This window comes from Dromiciops gliroides, chromosome 2 (assembly GCF_019393635.1).
Source record: "Dromiciops gliroides isolate mDroGli1 chromosome 2, mDroGli1.pri, whole genome shotgun sequence".
Lineage (NCBI taxonomy): Eukaryota > Metazoa > Chordata > Mammalia > Microbiotheria > Microbiotheriidae > Dromiciops > Dromiciops gliroides.
The window spans coordinates 269,041,340-269,061,956 of NC_057862.1; the positions used below are offsets into that span (position 1 = coordinate 269,041,340).

The 20,617-nt window shown below is 35.4% G+C and overlaps 1 protein-coding gene across 11 annotated transcripts in view; it reads right to left on the reverse strand.

Moving 5' to 3' along the window:
• Positions 1 to 20,617, reverse strand: part of RALGAPA1 (Ral GTPase activating protein catalytic subunit alpha 1) — a 304,015-nt gene that overhangs the window by 169,299 nt on the left and 114,099 nt on the right. For 7 of the 11 annotated variants that reach the window (XM_043989567.1, XM_043989566.1, XM_043989565.1 and 4 more), the window contains 2 exons: positions 3,242 to 4,771; positions 1,398 to 1,522 (listed from right to left, as the gene is read on the reverse strand). In XM_043989567.1, the coding sequence (XP_043845502.1) occupies positions 1,398 to 1,522; positions 3,242 to 4,771 (1,655 nt within the window). The remainder of the gene's footprint in view (positions 1 to 1,397; positions 1,523 to 3,241; positions 4,772 to 20,617) is intronic. The other 4 variants (XM_043989575.1, XM_043989574.1, XM_043989573.1 and 1 more) reach the window with 1 other exon arrangement.

The following is a 20,617-nucleotide window of genomic DNA, read 5'->3' on the forward strand; positions in this document are numbered from 1 at the left end:
TGGGAGATGAAGAAGCAATGCATATAGATTTTCTTTCTAGCAGTCTGGCTATGAAAGGAAGAGGTGATAGCTATGATAGCTTGAGGAGATGGCATGTTCAAGTTGCCAACTTGAGGATTTTTAAGGATGGTGAAAATTTTGTCATGTGAGCAGACAGCAGCAAATGACATAACAGATAATAAAAAACTGATTATGAGAGAGAAGACATGGTAAGGACCCAACTCCCAGAAGAGAAAGAGATGGGATAGAATATACAATACAGGGTCCATAGCAAGAGATTGGTTACCTTTTCATCAGAGAATGGAACAAAAAGGGAAAGAATGGGCGGGGGGGGGGGGGGGGCGAAGCTAGGTGGCACAGTGGATAAAGCACTGGCCCTGAATTCGGGGGGACCTGAGTTCAAATCCAGCCTCAGACACACTAGCTGTGTGACCCTGGGCAAGTCACTTAACCCTCATTGCCCCACAAGAAAAAAAAAAGGGAAAGAATGGGAGGGATGTTGAAATATGAAGCAGAAGAGACAAGGGAACTCAGGATACTCTCTATTTTCCCCATAGAAACATACTTTTCACAATAAATCAAGGTCCTACAAAGAGAGGGAAAAGAGAGCTGGTTTGGAACAGTTGATGTAGGGAATGAGATAAAAAGTCAATTGGGGAAGAATAAAAGTATTGCCTTGGATACCCAAATCATATTAATTAACAAATTTTTAGTGGACCCAGTTAGCAGTCATGTGATTTCCTCCAGTGGTGTTCAATGCCACATAGGTAGAACCACAGAAATATAGATTTAGAGTTGGAAGGGAATTCAAAGGTCATATAGAGCCACTACTTCATTAAACATCTGAGGACTAAGAGGTTAAATTACTTGCCAAAGGTCACAGAACTAATAAATGTAAAAGATGAGATTCAAAACATGTCTTCTGACTTTTTTATCATTGGAGATAGATGGGGTCAGTATCCTATTATCATAGGTGTTTGTACAACTAGAAACTGGGAGAGTTGAATCTTTATTGCTTATGGGGCCTTTGCCTTTGTCAAGTAAGTAATTTTTATTTTTCAACTGATAAAAAGTACATGCCAGCTTGTCTTTAAAGATTTATAAACATATAAATGGGGGGCACCTAGGTAGCTCAGTGATAAAGCATTGGCCCTGGATTCAGGAGGACCTGAGTTCAAATCTGGCCTCAGACACTTGACACTTAATAGCTGTGTGACCCTGGGCTTAACTTAACCCTCATTGCCCCGCCCCCCCAAACCCTAAAAAAATTAAAATATAGAAATTCTAAAAATAGCAAATTTAAAATCACTTTTAATGTCTTCTTTAAAAAAATAAAATTTTACAGATCTTCTTTATTCTCCTACTAGCATAAACAAAATAAATTAAAATATACTCACCAATGTATTACCACTTCGGAGTCTTTCAGCTATAAACTCATCCATCAGGTCAGGAACATTAGCACTGCTGCTGCCAATGTCAGTGTTAAGGATGTGCAGCTTTTGACTCATGTCCTCTTTACTGGCTAAAAATAAATGAATAACTAAATATAGTAAGGAGAAGCAACTTAACTTTTTTTTTAATTTTTAAATATATATTTTTAAATTCCAATGCCATGTCAATTACTCACCAAACATGCATTTAAGAATAGTTTCCCTTTTCTTAGATTTAATTACAAGATTAGTAAATCTGACACTTACTTTTAAACTAAGCAGATGTTAGTCAATCTCCAGTATGATCTTAAATAGCAAGAAAGCTTACAGGTAAGCACTAGTTGAAGTTAGGTTAATATTGGCTGTAAAGATACCAGCATACAGCTCTTCCTCCCTGCCTCTTTTATTGAAAACAGCCCTAATAATTTGTATTTCCTTTTCTCTATAAATATCGCCACAGAAAATACCTCATTTTGATATATTAATAATGCCTTGTGATGTTTTAAATTGGCATATTTTTAAATAGAATTCTACAATTAAGGCATATTATAGAAACTAGTCTCTCTGCAAGTCCAAAATGATCAATGCTTTATGGAAAAGCTGTCTACTTGTACACAGATCTCTTAATATACCACTTTCTACATCTTAAAATATAATACTTAGTAGGTATATTGTGCTGCCTGTATGAATTAATTTGTATAAGAAATTTTATTAAAATTGAATGTTACAAATTATATACTTTAAAATTTGTCCTCTAAACATTTTAAAAAATCAGCACATTATATTTCAAATGAAAAAATAAAACATAAAACAGTTTAGGTTAAAATAAATTGGTCAGAAATCTTTTGTGAAATATAAACTGGCCTGGCCATACTGTGACTAAGTTTTGAAAGACTGCCCTCAGGTGGTATTAATGCCTCAATGCAAGATGCTTTATAAAACATTTTGTTAATCAGACTAAGATAACCAAATTAATAAATATTTTTTAAAACTCTTCTATTTTCTATACTAGTGAATTTATTTTTAACTTTGAACCAAGCTCAGAGAAACCAGTTACTATAATCTTTTTTTTAAAAAATTGTAAAACTTCCATACTTAGGTCATCAATAAACCTTCATAAACTTTTGTGCTCATTCCAAATTTCAAGAAAAAGCAATGATAAATGTTGCTAAAATGCAACCTATATTCACATTAGTGAATGCAAAACCAAAAAGCCTAATGAATGCTTACAAATCATCTGAAAAGTAACCAAACCAATACTAAGGTTTTAAAGAAATATTAGCTTCAATAACTTTTAACCAAAATTATCTAGGGGTAGTTATATGACCAGAATTTCTATTATGTCAATAAGCTTCAAAGTATTTTTACTCCCAAAGATAAGGAGGAATAGCAGGAGGAGGAAGAAAACTATATGAATCAACAGTAAAAATAACAAGTCATTTGGAAAGGAAAAAAAGTATGACGCATGTCTGATAAGACTCATTTTAAAAGCCCATATGGCAGGGAACAATATTTATGTTTAATTCTTTGGATGGTCATTAAAAATTTCCTGTCTCTTCCTCTTCCCTAACTTGATGCTCAGCAGCAAAGAGGTTTAACTAAATGCCTTAAAAAGGAAATTAGTAATTTATAAAGTAAATAAAGATATTTTATGCTGGGAAATTCAGATGGGTAAAGATGCATGCATAACCAAACAGAGAGAAAGCAGTGACCATCCCAAAGCTTCTTGATTGCTTATAGCTTGCTTCAGTTGCATTAAGCCAAACTGATGCTGTCTTTCTCCTTTTGCGCTCTGCACAGTTAGTGCTCACCTGCAGCTTTCCTTCCAAAATAGCCCATTACATGACTGTACAGATCCCTCAGTGGAGCCTCTGGTGGCACTCTGTTCTGCCTCTGTGGGGAAACATTTGCCTTCGGCTTCGAAAGAGCATGTACAACAGTTTTATAAACGCCACCCAGGGATCCCTGTTGTAGTCCTAACTCATGACTTGAAGACCTAAGAGCACTACGAGTACTTGAATGATTAACTGTAAAACCTTCTTTCTGAAACATGGTTCCATGTATCTCTGTGGATTCCTTAACTGTTTTACTATTTATTGATGCTGTACTCATTATATCCAAAGGTCTATACACACCAGGTTTAACTAGTTCTGTGGCAATAGGTGAGCTAATGTTAGTACTGGTGCCACTACTACTAGTACTGCTACTACTACTGAAGCCACTGAGTTTACGTAATTTTGCCTTCCATGGAGCCTCTTTATTTTCTAGAGGATTATAAAACTGAACGGATTCAGTAGATGGCCTAAAGGTAACGTGGACACTATTTCTTTTCTTAGTTGTATTTTTCATGATTTTGGCCCTATAACTCACTGTTTCAGAAAGACTCCTTTTGGTTGGAGAAAGTTTGTAGGCATCCATAATGTGAGGTATTTCATAATTAACTGGAGATTTTAGTGGAACTTTCTTGACATCCATACCATATGAAACATTAATTTTTTCATTAATGTGGATACCTTTAAGCTTTTCAGCTAATGGTATGTCCATACCTATATCTGCTTCAGTAGCTGTTTGTCTGTGAAGATACCTTTTTCCTTCTTTATCATAGGGAAAACTTGATTCAGGTTCAGGGTAAACTTGCTTGGATTTATCAAAAGCCTGAGATCTTGTGAAACTGTATGATTGATTGTGTGTAATGTTACTTATGAAATCACCTGGATTTTGTTCTAGTTGAAACACTATGTTCTCCGCCATTGCTATAACAGGGGTGTTATCTTCTGGTTTAACTGTCTGATCTACATAATCTAATCTAGTCAATAATCTCTCATCCCTATTTAATGATGCAATTACTTCCTGAGAAGTTGCAAGTCTACCTATATCATAATTACTATGATTTTCTTGTTTTTCCTTAAGATACTCTTTCAGAGAAGAAAGAAGATCATCATCTGCTTCAAGGTTACTATGCGTCATCTGTTCAAAAGCTGTATCTGCAAGTTCTACTGGACCTATTAAATGACAAAGATGATCATAAATGCTATCACCAACTTCCAGAGAAGACTCTCTACTATTAGAATCAATGATGCAGCTTTCAGTGGATCTAGATACTGAAGAGGTCTCTGTGGAATTCTGCAAGCTTGGCGCATGACGGGATGAACTGTCAATGACAGGAACTGCACCTTTGGCTCGTTCAACAGTGAATGGCTCCAAGATGTCAGAGGTGCTGCTACTTCGTGGCAATGGCTGCTCCTCATTCAAAGCACCAAAAACTTCATTTCCAGTGTCCTCACTTTGTGAAAAATGTCTGACTCTAGTTGTTCGGGGAAGTATTTGGGCATCATCAATGTCTGGAAAATAGAAAAATTATGTATTGTGGGCACCACATGCAAAAAGTATTCATTTCATTCACATAATATATGCTTTCAAATGAAGTTTAGATCTGTTTGCATATGGAAAAGAAACATGATATATTAGATACAAACATGCTATTTAAAGTGGGTACAAAGTAGTATAAGACTTATTGCCAATGAGTTTATTTTAAATGTTAACTTATAAATGGAAACAAATAGGGCCACAAAATATTTGGAAGTGCAATTAAATGATAGAGCTGTGCCAATAAGTCAAGCAATCAAAAAATGCTGTCATGTCAGTTTTTCCTCATATCTAGATTCTCTGCTTTAACAGAGAAAAAGAGAAAGTCTAGTTCTCCTAAGTCAAAATTTCAGTAGATCTTTTAATGCACGAAGTAGATAGAAACATTATGGTATAGAATCTGGAAGTATATTGGAAAACTTAAGAGATATTTTAAAAACAAAAGTAAACAAAAAGGGAATAAATTCATTATCAGCTTCCAAATCCACAGAAATTCCAGAAAAGTAAAACCAAAACCAAAACCAAAACCACATTTATTATAATTTCCTTCAGTACCTAGCTGCCACATATGACAAGAGCATTGGAAATCACTATTCCCCCACATTTCTGAAAATTGCATAATAAGCTTTATGACATGATTATGGCCATTAAAAAATTTAAAAACATGCTTTAAAAAAAAACTTTTACTTTGGGTTTCTCAATTTTTAGATTCTCATAGCTTCCTTTCTTAATAGGACAAATTACCCTTTTTTGTTGTTGTTTTTAAAAAGCGTCTTCTGTTTATACAAGAGAAGGATACAGCTGCCATTGAAAATTTGAAATGCCTAAGAGACAACCAGATAACGATATCCAACAGGAAGTTGATAATGCAAGATTGGGGCTCAGAGAGAGAGAAAAGTTATAGCTAGATATACTGATTTTGCCATCATCAATGACAAAATAAATTGATCCCACTGCAGCTGATGAGATCAACAAGAGAATCGCACACTTAATGGACAAAAGAAAGGTAACAATTCCAGCAAAGGAGACTGAGTAGGGGTCAGACAGGTAGGAGGAAAACCAAGAGAGAGCAATGTCCCAGAAACCAAGGAAGGAGAAAGTATCCAGGAGGAGAGGGTAGTTAACAGTAGCAAACTCTGCAGAATGAGGACTGAGAAAAGACTAACAAATTCAAAAATTAAGACATCTTTAAGAACCTTGGAGGCATCAGTTTCAGTTGAGTGATAAGATTTGGAAACCAAATTCCAAGAAGTGAGAGGAAAAGAAACAGAAGTAACAAATATAGAAAACATTCTAAGAATTTGGCCATGAAAGTTACAGAATGGTAGCTAAAAGGGATAAAACAATGAAATGAAAGTTCTATAAGAACTGGGAAGAGAACTTGGACATGTTTCTAGACAGGAGGGAAGAAGACAGTGGATAAGGGCAAACCGAAGATTATAAAGAGAATAGATGGGGCAAACCCAGAAGAGATTAAGAGTAGGGGATGAAAACAAGGACTTAAGAAAGGGGTGGTCTTAGCAAAGAGCTACCTTTTTTTTTTTCAGGGAAGTAGCAAAAAAAGGATGTAGTAAGATGGAGCAAAGTGTTACCATAACGGCAGTGGAAGGGAAAAGTGCATGAGGTCCAAAATCTGTATTTTCTTAGTAAGACATGATAATATTCTGTTGAGAGGGAAATGACTGCAGGTACTGTAGAGATTTCAAAGGGTAAGAAGGCTTTGAATAAAAATAGAAAAGAAAAAGATTACTAGCTGTGTGACCCTGGGGGCAAGTCACTTAACCCCAATTGCCTCACTTAAAAAAAAAAAAAGAAAAGAAAAGAAAAGAAAAGAAAAGAAAAGAAAAGAAAAGAAAAGAAAAGAAAAGAAAAGAAAAGAAAAGAAAAGAAAAGAAAAGAAAAGAAAAGAAAAGAAAAGAAAAGAAAAGAAGGCTTTGAATAGCTATTAAGAGAATAAAAGTCAGCCAAAGATGAATGAAGACTAGCAAGCAGCTAGTCATAAGGGCCTATCTGACATAAATCTATAGTGGGTGCAACCAGAAAGTTTCTGCCACTTCTTTTCCAGCAGAGTTCAGAAACACTCAAGTAGAAGAGATGGTAAATAGTGAAGGTAAACCCAGGGTTGGAATTTGGCAAAGTGTGACTGGTAATAGGATGAAGCTGCAAGAGATTCATGAACAGAGGATAATATACAGTTGAACTGATCAACCATAAGGTCAAGATTATGAAGAAAATGAAGAGGCCACAGCAGAGATGACAAAACTAGGAAAAAAAGGAAATGAGTGAAGAGGAATTAGAGGTCATGATGAAGAAAAAGAATAAGTTTGGGAGGAGTGAAGCAGAGGAAGAGATTAAAAGATAGGAGGTTATGATCAAAGAGAGGAATGTTTAATATAATTGCTAAGTTATGGATGATTTTTAAATATGTGTTCATCATTGTAGGTAACTGAAGTGGTATGAAGATATAAGTTATGGGATTTGGAGTTGAAACAAGTGGGACAAAGGGAAGAAAGTTCAATAGGAAGGCCTTGAATATGAAGTTAGGGGGTTGGATGAAAATATGGTGAGCACCGTGCAGAATTTCTTGAGAAATCATAGAAAATGACCTGGAGAACAGCATATGACTGTAAACAAGAATATGGAGTAGTTGATAAAGACCAAAGAAATGAATCTCAAAGAAGGAAAGGCTACTGAGTTATGGTGGTAAAGAATGATGGAAGGAAGTGACAGTGAGGAATATGCCACCCAGTCTTCCTGACCCAGTGTGTTAGGAGCATAAGAGCACCCACTACTGGAAAGAGAAAACAGGGATATAATACTATGGTGTCTTCTGATAAAGGGAGTTTTCCATGAACAGATTAAATAGCATGAAATGAACTGGCACAAGAAAAAGGAATATCTGTTAATAATGAAAGAAGTCCAAAAGGCACAATGGAATGGAATTCCTAGTAGATATGTACTGTCAAGGAGTAGGACTAAGATGGCCACAGATGAAAAGTGAGAATAGATATTTGAGTCAGCAAACTAATTCTGAATCACTGTAAGATGGAGAAAAGGTACTTGAAGTTTTCCCATCACAGAATGAGAGATCAAATCCTATACCCTCTGGCAAGATAAGGCACGACGATAATTATTTATTAAGAAATTATTATGTACCAAACACTCTGCTAAATACTAAGCATACAAAAACAAGCAAAAAAAAAAATTGTCCCTACTCTCAAGGAGTTTACATTCTGATATGGGGTGGTCGGTGGTACACAATACATAAAAGGGAGCTGAAAAGCAGGCACCATGGGGAAATAAGTGAAGGTATGTGTTAGTACAGTCACCAGGAGAAGAATGAAACACTGATGGCCTGGACCTATCCTCAAGACAGAGGCCCCTGAAGGAACTCACCACTGGGAGAAGGGAATTGGCAGAGTGGAAGGATGTTGCAGGGTTAAGAGGCCCTGGGCACTGTGGGACATTGGTGGTGGTGGTGAATGGGTTGGAGTTTCATTATAACTGAAGGCTCCTTTACTATGGGAGGAGTGTTATCTGGTTTGATACTCCATAAATTTAATCAATGAAGAGCTAGAAGTAGAACCAACAGGGTACCTAGGTCAATAAATCCCTGGAATTCAGGTATCTCTAGGATGACTCACACTTGGTATGAAGCTTTGGGGATGTTGAAAATGAGGCAAATCAACTCATTAAGCATTGATTAAGAGGCTAATATATGCCAGACACTAAACTAAGGTATTTGGGAAACAATGACCAAAAACTAAATCCTACATTCAAGACGTTTAGTAAATAAAAATATACATGAATAAATTTCAGGGGGTAGAAGGAGCACTAACTATAGTAATTGGGAAAGGCCTTTTGGTAAAGGTGACATTTGAGTCGAGTTTTAAAGGAGACAAAAGGTTAAAAATGCTGGGGGGAGGGGGGCAGCTAGATGGAGCAGTGGTTAAAGCACCGGCCCTGGATTCAGGAGTACCTGAGTTCAAATCTGACCTCAGACACTTGACACTTACTAGCTGTGTGACCCTGGGCAAGTCACTTAACCCCCATTGCCTGCAAATAAATAAAATAAATTAAAAAATGGTGGGGGAAAGTCTGATATTGTGGGTAGAAGAAACAGCTAATTTAAAGACCCAGAGACAGAAAATCAGAATGCCATATATATGGAAGAGTATCCCAATTCGGCTAGAATATGGTAGGTGTAATAAAGCATAATGTGTAACCAACCTAGAAAGATAGGCTAGAGCCAGATTTTGAAGGGCTTCAAATGTCAAAAAGAGAAGATTGCTTTTTATTCCAGAGGAAACAACCACTAAACTTCTTGTTCAGGGGAGTGACATCGTCAATAATGTGTTTTAGGAATGTCAGTTTGGTATTACTTTTGGTAACCTGAAAATCAGGATCTCTGATGAATCTGGGTTGGTTTTTTTTTAGTTTTTGGCAGGACAATGAGGGTTAAGTGACTTGCCCAGGGTCACACAGCTAGTAAGTGTCAAGTTTCTGAGGCTGGATTTGAACTCAGGTCCTCCTGAATCCAGGGCCGGTGTGAATCTGTTTTTAAGACCTCAGATGGATACAAGTATCCTACAGGCTCTCAACTGTTTCTAGCTCCCAGATACTCAAAATATTATAGACATAAAGACTTTTTGACACTGTGGTGATTTTATGTAGATAGCAGATGGAAAATATGATTGGACCCCAGGGACTGGGATGAACTCATGCATAGCACCAACTCTGTAGTTTTACTTCAAGAAAACAAAAGAAGAGTTGCATCCAAAAGCTACCCTGCACATGTGGGAGACCTACTCTTCTTCCAAGTCCTCAGATGCATAGGGTCTATTTAAAAACAAAATATATTTTCAACTTACCACTCAAATAAAGCAGGGCAGCCATCCAATCAATCAATCTTAGCAACATGCAACAAAAAGTCATCCAGAAAATTTAGTTGTGAATTCTCCAAAAAAAGTATCTATTAAGTGCAAAAATGTAGGCCTTGGGATGCATGTCAGAGGTTTCTAAAGTTTCAATAATATTCTTTTGGATAGAGTACAGGAAGAATTCACTCTATACCAAATTCTGTGGAGATTATAATATGAATACTCTAGTATGCTAATACTTGCTAAAAAAAAACCCACAACATGTAGTTCTAAACTTTGCCCAAACATAAAGTATATTTTAATTATATTTATTTTCTGCATGTATACAGTAGGTTGGTTTATTTTTGAATTTTAATATTTTATATTTTCTCAATTAAAAACAAATGTTAACATCTGTTTTTTTTACAAATTTGAGTTGTAAATGTTCTCTCCCTCCTTCCACTCACCCACCAGAGAAGGCAAGCAATTTAATAAAGGCTATACATGTGCAGTCATGTAAAACATATTTCCATATTAGTCATGCTATGAAAAAAATAACAAAACAAAAAAAAAAAACAGAAAAAGTAAAGAAAGCAAAATAACAGCATGTTTTGATCTGCATTCAGACTCCATTAGTTATTTCTCTGGAGGTAGACAGTGCATCACAGATACTTAAGAACTGTCTTGGATCTTTGTATTGCTGAGAACAACTAAGTTGTTCTCACAGTTGATCATTGTACAATACTTCTGTTACTGTGTACAATGGTCTTCTGTTTCTGTTCACTTCACTCCAAATCAGTTCATTTAAGTCTTTCCAGGTTTTTCTGAAAATATCCTGCTCAGTATTTCTTATAGAACAACAGTATTCCATCACAATAATGTACCACAATTTATTTAGTCATTCTCCAACTGATGGACATCACCTCAATTTCCAATTCTTTGTCATCACAAAGAGAAGTGCAAGAAATATTATTGTACATATAGGTCCTTTTTGGTTTTGGGGGGTTTTTTTAGTCTTTTTGAGATAAAGACTTAGGTAGTGGTATTACAGGATCAACGGGTATGCACAATTTTATAGTCCTTTGGATATAGTTCCAAACTGCTCTTCAGAATGGTTGAACCAGTTCAAAACAGTGCATTAGTGAGTGTCCCAATTTTCCCACAACCCCTCCAACATTTGTCCTTTTATCAGCCAATCTGATGATAACTCAGAGTTGTTTTAATTTGCATTTCTCTAATCAATAGTGACTTAGACTACAGAGAACTTTGATTTCTTTACCTGAAAATTGCCTGTTTGTATACTTTTTGTCATTTGTCAATTGGAGAATGATTCATATGATAAATTTTAATCAGTTCTTGATATATTTGAGAGATGAGGCCTTTAACAGAGAAACTGGCTGTAAAAAATCTCCCCCCATTTTCTGCTTTCCTTCTAATCTTGATTGAATTGCTTTTCTTTGTATAAAATCCTTTTGGTTTAATGTAATAACAATTATCCATTTTACATCCCTTAATCCCTTACATCTCTTCTTTGATGATAAATGTTTTCCTTATCCATAGATAAGACAGGTAAACTATTCCATGCTTCCCTAATTTGCTTATGGTATCATGCTTTATGTCTAAATTATGCAGTCATTTTAATATATGAATGTAACTTAACTTGGCATATGGTGTGAGGTGCTGACCTCTACCTAGCTCCAGACAAACTGCTTTCCAGTTTTCTCAATAGTTTTAGTCAAATAGTGAGTTCTTATCCCAAAAGTCTGGACCTTTTAAAAAAAAAAGGGGGGGGGCAGCTAGGTGGCAGTGGATAGAGCACTGGCCCTGGATTCAGGAGGACCTGAGTTGAAATCCAGCCTCAGACACTTAACACTTACTAGTTGTGTGACCCTGGGCAAGTCACTTAACCCTAACTGCCTTACCAAAAAAAAAAAAAAGTCTGGACCTTTTGCATTTATCTTGTTTGATTACTACAGTCATTTCCTATTATATGATGCATGCCTAATCTATTCCACTGATACAACATTCTATTTCTTAGACAGTACCCAAATGAATGATGATGAATACTGCTTTGTAATATGGTTTGAGATCTGGTACAGTGCTAGGCTACATTTTTTTCCCCCATGAATTCCCTTCATATTCTTGACCTTTTGTTTTTCCAGATGACATGTTATCACTTCTTCTAGCTCTATAAAATAATTTTGTAGTAGTCTGATTGGTATAGGACTGAATAAGTATGTTAATTTAGGTAGAATGATCATTTTATTATATTGGCTTGACCTACTGATAAGCAATTAATATTTCTCCAATTATTTAGATGAGTGGGTTTGTGTGTGAAAAGTGTTTTGTAATTGTGTTCATATAGTTCCTGGGTTGGTCTTCGTAGGATGACTCATAAGTATTTTTATATTGTCTGTGGTTATTTTAAATGGAATGTCTCTTTCTATCTTTTGCTATTGGGCTTTGTTGGTAAAATACAGAAATGGTGATGATTTATGTGGGTTTATCTTATATCCTGCAACTTTGCCGAAACTGTTCATTATTTCAACTAGTTTTTGCATTGATTCTCTGGATATTCTCCAAGAATACCATCATATTCTTTGCAAGAGTGATTAGTTTTGTTTCCACACTGCCTATTCTAATTCCTTTGATTTCTTTCTCTTTTCTTATTGCTATAGTTAGCATTTCTAGTACAATACTGAATAAAAGTGATAATGAGGGGCAGCTAGGTGGCACAGTGGATAGAGCACCAGCCCTGGGTTCAGGAGGACCTGAGTTCAAATCTGGTCTCAGACACTTAACACTTACTAGTTGTGTGACCCTGGGCAAGTCACTTAACCCCAATTGCCTCACCAAAAAAAAAAAAGTGATAATGAACACCTTGGCTTCATCCCTGATCTTACTGGGAAGGCTTCTAGCTTATCCTCATTAAAGATAATGCTTGCTGATGGTCAGACAGATATATTTATCATTTTAAGGAAAGATCCATTTATTCCTATGCTTTCTAGCATTTTTAATAGGAATGAGTGCTGTACTTTGTCCAGTTTTTTCTCTATTAGACAATCATATGATTTTAGTTACTGATATTGTCAATTATGCTGATAGTTTTCCTAATATTGAAGCAGCCCTGTATTCCTGGTATAAAACCTACTTGGTTATAATGTGGAATCTTTCCAATATATTGCTGTAATTTCCCTGATATTTTATTTAAAATTTTTGCATCAATATTCATTAGGGAAACTGGTCTACAGTTTTCTTTCTCTGTTTTTGCTCTTCCTGATTTAGGTATCAGCACCTGTAATTACAAACTGTGTAATTTAAGATTCTAAATGTGGATTCTAATCTGTTCCCCCAGTTTTGGGGGAAACTGACTAAAATCACTGAAGGTTTTTAAGGGTGTCATAAAAGAAATTTAGACTCCTTCTTTGCCTGTGTGAGAAAATAATGGGATTTAGCAGATACTCAAAGGCCCACCTGGAGATTAATCTAAACTGATTGAATTAAGTGATTGAATTTGCTGATTAGCCTAGTTAAAGTTAATTAGATTGTAACAACACCTGGCAAGCCCTTAAGAAGGTATTGTTCTCAGAAGCTAAGGACTTTGAACTCAACATGAGACCACCTTCAAGTCCAGTGAACCAATGGATTTGGATGACTCTAACCAATCAGCTTGAAGCAGTGTATTAGGACCACCTCTGCCCTGGACCTTCACACTCCCACACTCAGTTTGCGGGAGGCAGTTCGTGATTGAAGCAGGCTCATGGCAGAGGACTTGAGGAAGAACTCAGACCAGGCTGGAACTCTAGGATATATAGTCCTTTTCTTAACTTTCTGAACTCCATATGTTCCCTTTTTACTAATACCTAGCATGCTTTAATAAATGCTTAATGCCCAAAGACTGGTGATAAAGCGTCTAATTTAAGGTGACCACACATTTAGATTTTAAACATCATACCTGTTTTTCCAAATAGTTTATATAGTACTGCAATGAATGGAACTTAAATGTTTGATAGAATTCACTTGTTATTCCAACTGGTACTGGGGGTTTTCTTCTTAGGGAACTCATTTATGGCTTGTTCAATTTCTTTTTCTAAGATAGAGTTATTTAAGTATTCTATTTCCTCTTCTATTAATCTGGGCAACTTATATTTTTGTAGATATTCATCCATTTCACTCAGATTGTCAGATCTGGCAAATAATTGGGCAAAATAGCTCCAAATAATTGCATTACTTTCTTCTTCATTAGTGATAAATTCACCCTTTTCATTTTTGATACTAGCAATTTGGTTTTCATTGGGTTGTTTTTGCAATAAAATGATCTAAATAGAAATTCATCCAAATGAAATGACTAACTTTATCCAAATAAATTTTGCTTTTATTCCTCTTCTATTCCTGGCTAGTTTATGTATGCATGCATGTGAATGTGTACATACATGTATACAAACAGAAATATATGCATATCTTTGTGTGTGTTTGTGTATATAGCCACATACACACACATACAAATGCTCAATCATAAGATTTTTGATTCAGAGCTCATCTAATAATCTCCTCACCCCTTTTCTAATTTGATGGGGTATAGATATGTGATTCTGTCAGAACAGAAAAATTCCAGTAGAGAAACTACTTTCCACTGGTTCAGATTAATAATGACTGGCTTAAAGAGGTACCTGGGACAGTGAAAGGTCACACAACTTGCTCAAAGTTATAGGAGTAATCAGAGATCCAATTCAAACCAGATCCTTCAACTCAAAACAGGGGGCATTCTTCATTGTATATCCTCAAGTCTCACCTCTCTCCAATTTATTCTCCTGACAGCTGCCAAAGTGATTTCCTAGTGATATCATGTTGTACCTCTATTCCATAAACACCAATGTTTCCCTACTGCCTTTAAGATACAATATAAACTCCACTGTTTGGCATTTAAAATTCCTCACAACCCCTCTCCAACCTATCTTTTCCAGACATACACCTTCCCTCTTCACACTGAAAGGTACAGCCAATCTGGCCTGGTTCCTCATAAACAACACTCCATTTCCTGGCTCAACACCTTTGCACTGGCTTGTTCCCCTCCCTCTCATCCCCATGCAGTGCCTAAAACATACTCTCTTATCTCTACCTCTCATTATCCTATGTTTCCTTAAAGACTCAACTCAAAGCATCATTTTCTACATGAAGAATTTCCTGATTTCCCTAGTTTTTAATGCCCTTCTTCCCAAAGTTGTGCTGCATTTATTTTGTTTGTTTGGTTTTTTTTAGTGAGGCAATTGGGGTTAAGTGACTTGCCCAGGGTCACACAGCTAGTAAGTGTTAAGTGTCTGAGGCTGGATTTGAACTCAGGTACTCCTGACTCCAGGGCCAGTGCTCTATCCATTGCGCCATCTAGCTGCCCCCTGCATTTATTTTGTATACACTTTGTATATACTTATTTATGCAAGTGTTGTCTTCTCTAGTAGAATTTGTACTCCTTGAGGTCATGAACATTTTCATTTTTGTCTTTGTATCTTCTATGTCTAGCAAAATGCCCACACATAATTAGGTACTTAATTGCTTACTGAATGAATAATGTGCATATGTTTGGATTTTCCTTTTTTTCCCCAAGCTGACTAAAAACTCCTTTAGGGTAGAAATTATATTTTATATCCTCCAAGATGTTTGTTAAAATCTAAAATACAAATGGGAAGTATTAGTAAAAAATAAGAAATAAAGTTTTACTTTTAGGATTTTCATTTTATTTCCTTATAAAGAGGTAGTTTTTCATTATTCAAGTCAAATGTGTTTTTAAAAAATATTTTGATTGTTGCATATTAAAAAAATAGTTCTTTAAGCATGATGGGGAATTATTTAATTGGAAAAAATGTTAATGAATATTAGAACTTGAGTAATGATAACATGTTAATCAGAGGTATCCTTTTCATGACAGAAAAATAGTTAATGGTTTTAAAGCAAAAATAAAATCAAGGGATTTTTCCCCCTAAAAGTAATGGGCAAAAATACTAGAATGTTAGTAAATGCTCTTTTGTCAATAATTTCCCATAAGAAAATTCTGACATATACAAAGAAGTTTTCAAATGAGAAAACAAATGTTAAAATACAGTTCTCATTAAATTTAGTCAATACATGATTATAAAAAGTGGAAATGATACCAAGTAGATCCAAAGTTTCAGTTTCCTGATGTTTGTTGAGTTTTAATAATTATATTTTATTAAATCTATTTAAAATTAAACCTATGGCTAGGTTTGAATGTAAATTTAACAGATTTAAGATTAAATTATCTGGAACTTTTAAAATTAACATACAAAAGGAAAACATAAAGCTGCATTTAAAAATAAAACTTGATAAAAAAGCACTGGCCCTGGATTCAGGAGGACCCGAGTTCAAATTCTACCTCAGACACTTGACACTTACTACCTGTGTGACCCTGGACAAGTCACTTAATCCTCATTGCCCTGCCCCCCCCAAAAAAGCACTTTATAGTCTCATGTTAGCCTCACAAAAATACTTTAAGATAAACACTATAATTATTGTTTAACTATTAAAAAAAATTTTTTATTATTGGTTTTTTGTGGGGCAATGAGGGTTAAGTGACTTGCCCAGGGTCACACAGCTAGTAAGCGTCAAGTGTCTGAGGCTGGATTTGAACTCGGGTCCTCCTGAATCCAGGGCCAGTGCTTTATCCATGGCACCACCTAGCTGCCTTATGGCTAACTATTTTACAGATAACAAAACTCAGGCTCCTACTTACCCATGATCATAAAGCAAGTGTTGGAAGAGAATATATGGCTTAGTGAAGCCATGATGCCTCCCCAAAACAACTTAGTTATAATATTGCTTACATTAAATATAAAAGATAGGTTGTTTTCATAAACATTAAACTTTGAAATAAATATTAATCTCTCTTAAAACTGTTCTATTTTATAAACAAAAGAAGCCAAAGTAATTCACTCACTATAGCTTGAAAGACTTATTCCAAAGTCCTTTTCAGTAGTGAGAGAACAAAGTCAATCAGATCTTAAAAAATCACAATTTCCTTAATGAACCTCTGATTATAACTGTATTTCTAAATAATAAATTAAAACAACTCCTCTGGTCATTTCTGTTTTTTGAAAGAAATGACATCTAATTATTAAAATGTCAATTCTTAGAAGGAGTCTCTGAATGGTAAATGGAATATATAAAGGAATGTTCATGCCAAAGTACATATCTTACTCAACAGAATGAAGTATGAGAAAACATGTGACTGGTACTGTTTTGAGATGTCCTATTATGTTAAATAAAGGTTAGTTTTTAACAATAACTTAAGAGGTTTTGTTCTTTAAAAATAAAGAGAAAGTGGGTTATTCACCCAGACAAAAATCATGCTAAAACTGGAAGCTGAAAAATGTAAATAATGTGCTGAATATATAAGAAGATAGGGTCTTTTGAAAAAAAAACCCTGCCTAGTGATAATCGAGATAAATTCCAATATTAACAACCCACATTTATTTAAACCCCTGTGAATTACAAGTAAGGGTGAGTCGGAGGTAGCTCGAATCAGAAACAATTGTTAATTTTTAAGGTAAGCATTTGTACCCTTAAAAATCAACAAATGTTATGAATCAACTCTTTTGGTTTAATCGTCTAGATTTAAGATTTAAGAAAGTTATGGACAAAATGTTAATAATACAGATTAAACTAAAAAGTGTGTATGTGTTTGTTTATTTATTGGAGAGCCAGCTGTTAAACATTTACCAGAACACTCCTGGACAAGTATTAGTTGAATGAGGCAAGCATTACTTTCCCATTTTATACAGGAGGTTAAAGTCACACAGCTGGCAAGTGACAGTCTTCTTGAAATCCAATACTCCTTCTACTTATACTAAAATGTTTCTGGTTAAGAAAAATGATTCAAAGAATATAGGGTCAGAACAGAGCTATGTTTCCTCTTAATTGATAGATGATCAAAAGATATGAAGTTTTCAGATGAAATAATCAAAGCTACCTATAGCCATATGAAAAAAAATTCTCTAACTCACTATTGATTGGAGAGGTACAGCTCAAAACAATTCTGGGGTTCTACCTCATACATACTAGATTGGATAATAGGACAACATAGGAAAATGACAAATGCTGTAAGAGATATGAGGAAAATGAGACATTAATACACTCTTGGTAAAGTTGCAAACTGATTCAAACATTCTGCAGAGCAATTTAGAACTGGCCAAAGGGCTATAAAATCATGCATAAACTCTTTGACCTAGTAATACCACTACTAGGTTAGTATCCAAAAAAAAAAATTAAAAAAACAAAAAGTTGAATTTGAAATTGAGGAGATGCCCATCATTTGGGGAATGAACAAATCATGGGATGAGATTATGATGGAACATTATTGTGCTAGAAGAAATGATGAACTATCAGAAAAACCTAGAAAGACTTACATGAGCTGATGCAAGGTGAAATGTACTGTATACAAAATAAAAGTAATATTATAAGATGATCTGCTGTGAATGACTTAGTTATTGTCAGCAGTACAATGATCCAAGACAATTCTGCAGGACTTATGAAAAATGCAATCCATCTACAGAGAAAGAATTGATGGTATCTGAATACAGATTTAAGGATAATTGTTTTTTAGTTTCTTTTGCTAAAGTTTTTTTTGTCTGTTTTCTTTCACAACCTGACTAATGTGGAAATGTTTTGCATGACTACACATGTATAATTTATATTGAATTGCTTGAGTTCTTAAGGGGGAGGTGGGGAGGGAAGGAGGAAGAGAATTTGGAACAGTTTTAAAAATCAATGTTAAAATTTTTTTTTTAAATCAATGTTAGGGGCAGCTAGGTGGTACAGTGGATAGAGCACTGACCCTGGAGTCAGGAGGACCTGGGTTCAAATCCAGCCTCAGACACTTGACACTTACTAGCTGTGTGATCCTGGGCAAGTCACTTAACCCCAACTGCCTCACCCAAAAAAAAAAAATCGATGTTAAAATTTCTTTTTAGATGTAATTTGGGAAAAAAATAAAATTCTAAAAAAAAAAAGAACAGACCTACCTTTCCTCAAGACTAGAGGTGTCAAGGGGCAGCTAGGTGGCCCAGTGGATAAAGCACCGGCCCTGGATTCAGGAGGACCTGAGTTCAAATCCAGCCTTAGACACTTGACTCTTACTAGCTGTGTGACCTTGGGCAAGTCACTTAACCCCAACTGCCTCACCCAAAAAAAACAAAAACAAAAAAACTGTAACTGGGAAATGTTACAAGACAGATGATGTTAATTTGTGGTTTTCTAAAGCATGCTGCTGGCAGGGATCCATTGTTATTTGAGTCTGACACCACCATTCTAAATGACTGGTTAGTTAGAGAATGTGACAGAAGGGCTAAGATGAAAAGGTTCTATTACACAGCAAAATTCAAACTATTACTAGAGCAACTGTACTCAATTACCAACAAGCTCTCATCGGCAGCCTCTAACAGGAGGTCAGTGGGCATAGCTACAGCAATGTCAGACTAGCTGAGAAATGGTGAGACTATATACTTCAAAGTGCTGTTATAATTTTAAGATTTAAGATGTTTTTCGTCATTGCTCTGATTTTTCTCTTATAACATGACTAATGCAGAAATATGTTTAATGTTATTATGTGTATATATATATAACCTATATCAGATTACCTGATGTCTAGGGGAGGGGGGAGGGAGAAAAATCTGAAATTGGAAAGCTTGTATAAACAAAAGTTGAGAACTATCTTTACATGTAACTGGAAAAAAACCACTTTATTAATTAAAAAAAAAGATTTAAGATTTTATAATTTTAAGAACCCCTACTCCCACTCAAACATCAACTGCTCCACATTACTTCCAGGATCAAATATAAAATCTTATGATGGGCTTTTAAAGCCCTTCAGAATTTGGTCCCTTCCTAACCTTTCAGTCTTACACTTTACTCCCCACTGCCTTCCTTGTTGTCCTCACAAAGAACATGCTTGCCTGGAAAACTCTCTCTCTTTGTCTCTCTCTACTAGCTATCTTTAACTCTCAACTCAAATCCCACCCCCCACCCTAAGGCCCAACATCCACAGTTTAGTGCCTTCCCTCTGAAACTGCTACCAATTTACTCAGTATAAATCTTGTATGTACATAGTGGTTTGCACATTGTCTCCCCAGATAGAATGTAGAGACCTTGAGGGCATAGGCTGTTCTTGCTTTTGCCTTTCTTTGTATACTCAGCCAACATACGGTATCTGGAACATAGCAAAACACTTAAATGCTGTGCTGACTTAGCTATTAGAAAAATGAGTAAGAACAGGTAAATTTAAACTACAAGGGAACTAGTTAAGTCCTTTTATAGTCTGATAGCTCACGAAATCTTTCATAATTTAGCTACAAAAGTTTTAATAAAGAGGTTAATTTGGCAATAGAGAGGTTAAATTGCTCTTAACTTTTAAAGCTTATTATAGCCTATTCATTGGACGAGAAATTGTCTAACATTTAGTGTATCTTCTTGAACTTCAAGCACAACATCCCATAAGTTTAAGAAAAGCTTGGAGGGGATTTATTCAACTTGGTGATTCAATGTACGATGTCACATTGTATCACAACCATAGTAATGAATGCAGGCAGTTAACCTGAGGAGACAATAAGGACTGGAACACTTTGAAAATGTATAGTCCATCAAGTTATTTCATAAAGATGCTTTATGTAATAAAGGAAAAAAGGAATTTCATTTCAGAACAATAGCAATCCAAGCAAGATGATCAGGAAAAACTATTCCACCAAGATATGTACCTCCAACTAAAATTTACCAAGAGTGACTAAGGAGTTAAGGACATCCAGTAATGTACTCATTGTTTTGGTAAAGCATTTACAGAACAGAACTAGAATAAAATTTTGTACTTTTAAAAATGAAGTGGATGAGGGCAGCTAGGTGGCACAGTGGATAGAGCACCAGCCCTGGAGTCAGGAGTACCTGAGTTCAAATCCAGCCTCA